The 8,312-nt window shown below is 29.5% G+C and overlaps 1 protein-coding gene across 1 annotated transcript; it reads right to left on the reverse strand.

The window, feature by feature from the left end:
* Positions 1-4,361: 4,361 nt before the first annotated feature.
* On the reverse strand, positions 4,362-5,722 carry LOC107001537 (mediator of RNA polymerase II transcription subunit 20a-like). Its single transcript, XM_015199537.1, has 5 exons — positions 5,709-5,722; positions 5,474-5,616; positions 5,001-5,179; positions 4,796-4,885; positions 4,362-4,583 (listed from the first exon to the last, which is right to left on the reverse strand). The coding sequence occupies exons 1-5, from the start codon at positions 5,720-5,722 to the stop codon at positions 4,362-4,364; spliced, it is 648 nt and encodes a 215-aa protein (XP_015055023.1).
* Between the last annotated feature and the right edge of the window lie 2,590 nt (positions 5,723-8,312).

Raw genomic sequence — 8,312 nt, forward strand, 5'->3', positions numbered from 1 at the left:
AATGGGCTCCAAAAATCTTGGTCTAATCCAATCAAATCACGAGTTGACCCAGACTCAACCATAATTGACGGCTCTACTCACTATTGATATTTTATTTGCTTTTCAAGGATTCAACTCAAGTTAGTCATGAGTTTTTTTTCGTAGATCAGTTGTTTATTGATTTTTTTCTTTGTTGCTTAAGGTGACAGATTCAACTTAAGTTCGGTATGAGCTTATCAATTTCTAATTGATTTTTTCTTTGCTATTCGAGTGAAAAATCAATTCATGTTAGATGTTTCATAATAATCAATTTTTAATTGATATTTCCTTTTGCTTCTCAAGTTACAAATTAAATTCAGGCTAAGTTTGAACTTTTCGCAAAAGATGAATATATTTTATTGATTTTCTTTTTCTGCTCAAATGACAGTTTAAAATTAAATTAGGTTTGAGTTTCTCTGAATAGATTTTTTTAAAAAAATTGATTTACCTTTTAGTGCTCAAGTGACACATTCAACTTAGTATGATGTAGTATTTTCTCAATAGATTAATTTATTAATCGATTTTTTCTTTGTTGCTCAAGTGATAGGTTCAACATAGGTTAGATTTGATCTTCTCTTATACATAAAAAAAATTATTTTTTTCCTTTTTTGTTCAAGCGACAGATAAACTCGGGTTAGTTTTGAGCTTTTCTACATAGTTCTTTATTTAAAAAAAATAAAAAATATTTGTGTTAGGGTTAGTTTGTGCACACTTTAAATATTCCACAGAATACCTTCTATATCTCACCAACATAGTTACTGGGTAATTTTACCAACCAAGGTTCAACTTATACTTTTTTCTCGCTGGGATTTCAACCTTAGTATTCACGCCCTTGGATGTGGATCATTCAATCATTTAGCACATTTCTTGGTGCTAGCAATATTATTTATAATATTGTTCAATGAAACCTAGTGAGTATGGTTAGAAGTTCTTTGGTTCAAAAATATAAATTTCAGTGATGCACTTTTACTCTAACCTTAATTTTTTCTAATTTATCATCAATTAAGTTAAATAATTACCCCAATAAGATTTGCAAAAATTATGAAACATGAGGACCCTAACTTTGTGTTATGAAAGAGTAACAATTAAAGATGCTTGCAAACTATATAGGAATCTATAATTGCACGACAATAATAGGTATAAATATAAAGATACCCTAGGAATAGACAATCAAAACGCATCTAGTTCGTTTGCGGTACAAGAGCTACTCGATATCATGATATTGAAATGCAACTATTTCCTTTCCAAATGGTTATGAGATGGTTTAGACCATGTAGAAACAATTTAGTCAAATATTTTTGTAATGAAATAATCCCTAACTTGGCCTCAACTTGCTATTGAACACTCAAACTTTGACGATGCACATCTAGACACCTCAACTCATCTCAAACTTCGTGTTGGTGGTGTTCATACTTTTATGCATCTATGGTTTCTCTTGTAGCTCTTCATGTTATTTACACCAACTAATTTTAATCTAGTCTCAAAGTAATCTCCTGAACAAAATTGATTTAGCAGGCAACACAGAGGACAAAATCTCTAATGGATCATCACATGTCCTGAGAAGAAACCTCAGCTTTCCCTTCAACTGCGTCTGCACTTAAGGTAGTTGTCAGCTATTTTCCGTTCAACTGCGTAAATATATATTTTGCATAACCTCAAAATAAGAGTATGTATCTTTTGAAGATGCCCCAACTTGCTTCAAGCGTATCAACAACAAATGTTGAAATATGAAAGTCCATTATAGTGGACAATATCAAAGAGCATAAGAAGAAAAAGAGGAGCAAAAACAGAAGAACATGCAATAAAAAACAAGTTACTAGACCCGAAGAAAGAGAGCCTTCAACACAAGAAAACTAAGCTTTGGATGAAAAACAGAAAGAGCTTTCCTCTTTCTAGTTTAAACTTGTACCACAGGGAGGCAAGTAAGTACCAATATACCAGGCACATCGCTCCGAAGGTTGTTGTCTCATTGATTTGACATAAATTTTTTCTTTTACTCTTGGCAGGAAGGGACTTAGATTGCCTCCCTTGACAGGCTCAATATCCATCTCAAGTAAGTTTTTGCACACGCAACATTGATTTGTCTGTAACTTTAGTCGAATGAAGTTCATTGCACAAAAGCTAAATTTGAATGATCTTGCTGAGGTGATAATTTTATAAGCTAAATTCTGCATTTCTTTGAACTAGTTAGTTATATAAAATTTAAGAATTAGGAATTTTAAAAATTTTCCCTCTTATTTGAATAAATATATTAATTCTTACTTAACAAAGATAAAGGAACTTAAACAATTGATGATCTCTCGGATTAAAAGACGAACAAATATAAATAGCTAGGACAGTGAAACAAATTTTTATTTTATAGTACATGAAGTTATGTTGAAAATATCATTACACTACTGCTTTGCCATTGAATCGTCTTTATATCATTTTGTGCAGGTGAATATTGTTTGTTGTGGTGAAAAGTTGAATAGAGAAATGATGCTCAAAGACATTCAACTTAGATGGAAGTCACACTTTCCCAATTCTGGAAAGTGAAAGACAAAATGGGAGTTGGAGGAGGCTATGACTCAGCTAGGATGCATCAGAAGCGAGAAGCTTCAAACTCCACCCAATAAATAACAAGTGTGTGGCTACTGAAATCATGGCTTAAAAGAAGTGAACTACCTATATCACAACAGACTTAAAGACTAATCAGTAGACACTTTTTGACGTGCATAATAATAGTCTCAGAGCTATTAGTACCTTCATTCTATGCTTTATTAACGGCAAACAATCTATGCTTTCGACCTGTATTGTCTAGTTTCCAACGAAATATTATGCTATAGACTTCTATATTAGCAATTTTTTCAGCATGCATCTTATAATAAATGGGGTTTTCGGATTCTCACTAATTTGTATTCCTTTTAGGGAGATGGAATTGAGACTATTTTACCTATCAAACTTTATTATAAGATTTAAGCATTTAATTAGTCCGAACAGGTCTTTAATCATTAAGATCTTGAACAAAGTCTTAGAATCATTAAGATGTATTCTTTTGTGGATAATATTCATTGTCACACTCACCAACCACGACCATTAATCACTTCTTTTATCACAATGACGCGAAGCATCTTCCTGAAATTTAACTCTGAATATGAAATTTTTTGTGAACTTGAGACTTTGTACATATCTTGGTGTTACATAATTATTTGATTTTCCTTTTGTAGAATACAAGCTATTGTTTGCATTTCACCAAATAACATCTAACACTGTGTTTATCTCGTCAATATCTATTTGTCTCCTATATTTTTAAATCTCATACTCATCACCATGTAAAGTGAAATGACCGATTTTGCAACATTTTGCAACTTGAATCTGAATGATTTAGACCTTAGGTCATCAAGTGCATATGTTATCATTAAGATTTAAGCATTTAATTAGTCATTAAGTGTTGAACAATGTATTAATATCTTGTCTAGATAATTTACCACTCTATCCACAATCACTAACCATCACCATTATTGTTATCAATCACCAAACACCTTTGTTATCACGACCACCATTGATATTCACACTTTATACAAGCTCATTCGAAGGCAAATATTGTTACATATTCTATCATATAGAATACTTACTGAACTCAATGTTTGGTGCAAACTTATATTATACTTATTGGTTTCAACTTCTACTATATGTTTTGATAAATATACACTTTGAGTTCAAAAATGATCGTGAGCTAGATTTGCATCGTCTAGCTTCATATTACCTATCCTCTAGGAAAAGGCCTTGTAACATTATACTTGTGGTAATTAGGAATATGGGTAGGGTTACAATGGTGTTTTATAACTTGCAACATTATACTTGGGGTAATCAGGAATACGGGGTTACAAATGGTGCTTTATAACTTGAAACATTATACTTGTGGTGATTTCCTTTTCACAAAAAAATGAAATAAATGGAAAATGAGATTATGTGGTGTCATGATAAAAGTTTATGTAGCCAAACAATTGCACTAACAAAATTCCTCTCTAAATAAATTATCTACATGCTTTATTTTACTTTATAAATAATATTAACATATATACTATATTTCCTTTTGAGCAAAAAAGTTTAATCTCCAAAGCTTAAAAGTCCATATAATCTTAAAGAATCAATTCTTCAAACAAAAGAAATCATTTAATTTCCATATTACCCACTAAAAAAGAAAAGGAATTACATTAATCTGAAATCATATAGTAGCTTCAAGACTGCTTACTATTGATGTGCATATTCCCAATTTATTTATGAAAATAACGAACTCATTTATGAAGCTAAGGAAAAACCTTATGAAGTCAACAAATATTCTAATTTCTTGTTGGTTGGGATTATTGAGTTGTTGTTGACATTTGAGCAAAGATGCTAGCATATTGTACAACAGTATGTCGTGAAGTGTATTGATCAGATAGGCCAAACTCTGAAAAATTCGGTTCAGCATGCACAAAATGACCTGGTAATGATTTTTTCCCAAGAGTTTCCTTCAATATCTCGAAGAATTCACTCATAATAAGATGTGATGTTTTCCATGAGGAAATCGGAAGATACTCCATCTACAAAAAAAAAACATCTTATGAGGCAATCATTCTCATAACAATAATTATTTTTTTAATTAGGTAAAGTACAATAATTGAATTCCTCTCCATGAAGTGTAAAAAAACATAATATTTTACAACATAACTATTTCTTTTTAATTTTAAAAAAACGTTTAACTACATTATAAAAAGCTTCAACTGAGAATAAATCTCTAAAAGTATTTGCATACCTCCATAATTATTCCCCTCAAGTTCTCAAAATTTATTGAAACAACTTTGCCTACTCGCACTCGGAAGTCACCAAGTCGATACTGAAACCCCTATATCATACGAATATTTTAACGAGTATTTATGAAGACAAGATTTTGATGGTGCTATATAAGTATATCATCCTCAATACGAATAATAATTTGCAGATCTCAATATAATACAAACCTCACAATTAAGTGCAAACTTTATTTTGTAAGATTGTAAGTTCTCCATTATCGTTTGCATTGATGATTCTGCTTCCACAATCAGTCGTTGCCTACTAAGTGCCATGTAAAACTTGTCGGGTTGTTCTTGAAGTGAAGCCCCCAAAAAATGTTGGGGAAATTGTGATGCATTTGCTTGTTCTAGTAAAAGAAAAAAAAATCATCAACAATCAAATATCGTATATGGCTACAAAAGTACTCTTAAAAATGATAGGATGTTCAAGTTAAAAATGCTAGATATATAGATTATCTTACATTTAGATCTATTCTTGATCAAAAAAATTTCAATACTTCTTCATTTTTTAATACATTATCTTACAAAGGAGAAAAACTTCCCAAGTCCAATCTTTATAATTCATCAAAAGGAGAAAAAAAGGAAGTTCATTTCTTTATATTGCGTTTACGGACATGATTTATTAAGTAATGATGAAATACCTTTGAGAATGGGCTTATAGAAGCAAAAGGTATTTTTCCATCCCCCTTCTTTAACACCATTAATGCTCTCAACACAATTAGATACTTCTATCAGTATTTGACTATTGATTGTTGTACCTGCATTTGGCTGCCAACACAAAACCCTAACAACAAACAAAGTAAAAAATTGTACACTTAAACATACACACCAAAATCATTCAAAATGTTATGTTTCTAGTGAATTCAAAATCATTACCATTTGATTGACATGATGTCGATTGCAAGTACAATTTTCTTTTTCCTCTTAACGAAAAATTTGTTCAAAAAGAAGAAAAACCTCTTGCTAATACAAGGAAAGATAAGAAAATGAATCTTAAAGTCTTTATGTTATAGTTTGAAATTGTCTGAAAGCATAAAGTTGAATTTATAGTGGACAAGTACCTTGAATATAAATCAAAGTCATATTTGACTTTTGTTACTAAAATTTCAACAAAGTTACCTTGTATGGTCAAACTTGTTAGATAATCAAAATAGTATTTCTTTTTCCTTTTAATATATTGTGGAATTAACAGTTTTTCCTAATTAGCATCGAAGATAGAAAGAGAAAATAATAAATATTCATTCTCAAATGTATGTCAAGATTATATTTGTCTGAATGTATCTAGTCAATATTAATATATTTATTTCTCTTAATTAATATGCCTTTTTTATAAGAAAAAAATTTATGCTTTGAAGGATGAAAAAATTGTCAAAGATTTCATGAATGAATATGAATTATATTTATTAAAATAAAGTTTTTACTATATTTATTTCATTTTATATGATTTAATATTCCTTTTGTATTTTTAAGTTATTCAAGTAGTGTTCTCATTCCTTGTAGAATCAATAGTTTTTCTTAATCTATATTTGTCCTTAAATGTATTTCTTAATAAAATTCCCTAGAATGGTACTATTTAGTTAACATATTTATTTTTAATAATTAATAAGCCAATTAAAAAAAAGATGTTTTGAAGGATTAAACAAATCAAAATACTCATACACCGAATATGAATTGTTTATATACTATCTTTATTTCATCTTATATAATACAATTCAATATTGGGAGTCAAATAATTTCTTTCAAAAGTTCTTATCTACCTTGCATGCTTTTAATTACAAATTTCTGACTTAAGTTAAAAAAGAATTTAAACTATTTTCCACATCACCTATCGCATTCGGAATATTACATTATTTTATGGTAATTAAAAGAATTTCTTTGTGTAATTATCCTTTTATAAGTTTTCTTTTAATTCAGACCAGTGAAGGATCGATCGGGCAGGATGAAGTGCAGATCAACTAATGTACGATCATTCAACTTCAAAATCATTCAAAGTGACCTTTTGGATTAGCTTAATTAAAACTAATAATATGTAAATTTTAAGTGTAAAAATTAATTTTATACATAAACTGTTACAAATTTGAATAGAGGTAATGAAATCGATAATAAAAAACTGATGTTTTTGGCAAAAAATATTGTTAAGTCGTCCTACTATTAAAATGATTGAAAGACCCTAATAATGCCAAAAAATTATACATTAAAACTAATTCTCTATACAAAAGAACAAATGGCATATACCAATTAAAGAAATTTGGTGAAGATATTAGATATATGTATTGTAATACCTAAGACAATAAATTGTTGAACCTTTTTTGTATGTGGAAAAATTTTGTAGACCTCAATTTCATGTTCGATAGAATTTTAGATTTTTTACATTCATTTTTTGGACTTACATATTGATGAATGTTGTTTTATTATCAAGAACTTATTGGAAAGTGATGAACTACAAAGAGAATTCATCTTTTGTTATATTGAAAATGTTGTCGTTGTTGCATTTTTTGTGAAAGGTAGATAAGAGGAAAGGGCGTGCATACGACTAGAACTCATTTCAATCAAAAGAACTTCAATCAAAATGTTAAAGTAGCTGTGTCAAAATAAAGCTCAAGCCATTCAATCCACCGAATTCATTCAAGTTTGGATGGATCAAAATTTATCCATCTATTAGCTCAATTTTATTTCACCAACTCATTTCAGTTCATAAAAAATTGAATTGATATGTGGCTCAAATTAATTCACAAGTAATCTTATCAAAATGTTTTTTAAAATGACATTTCTTTATTTAATATGTTATATATAGTCATAATAAAGAAAAGTAATAATTTTGTTAAGAACTAAAAACATAAAACAACAAAATAAAGGAATTAAGTATTAGTAAGAATTGAGCGCGGGATGAGTTATTATCATCCGCATTCTATCTCATTTTAGTCAATCTATTTCAACTCAAATAGCCTTTGAATAATCAATAATTCACATATTTATAAACTCGTCTTAATTACATTCGGAAGCTAGGGAAGTAACAAGTACTCGTTTCCAGTTCACATGAACCCAATACCTTTTGACTCCGAAAAACACGTTTGACCATAAAACTCACACTAAAATTTAACTTCAAGTAGAATTTCAAAATTTCTGAGAATTTGAAAAATAGCAAAAAGTTGTTTTCACTTCAATAGTAGAGAACAAGGTCTTCAACATCACTCACTTGATCAATTGCATGCAGAGAAAATTCCAAAAGCAAACATATACTTTTACTTTTTATTTACATTTCTTTGTCTGCCATATGGAATCAGATTTTTTGAAATGTTATCTAATCGAACATTCCTACATTAATAACGACCCCACTTCTTTTTTAGTTTTCATTGTCATAATACAAATTCTTCATTATTGTTCTGTTTGTTAAGCTTTCCTTTAACAGAAAACTAGTCTCTCTCTCTCTTTCTCTCTCTCTCTCTCTCTCTCTCTCTCTCTCTCTCTCTCTCTCTCTCT

This window comes from Solanum pennellii, chromosome 10, assembly GCF_001406875.1.
Source record: "Solanum pennellii chromosome 10, SPENNV200".
NCBI lineage: Eukaryota > Viridiplantae > Streptophyta > Magnoliopsida > Solanales > Solanaceae > Solanum > Solanum pennellii.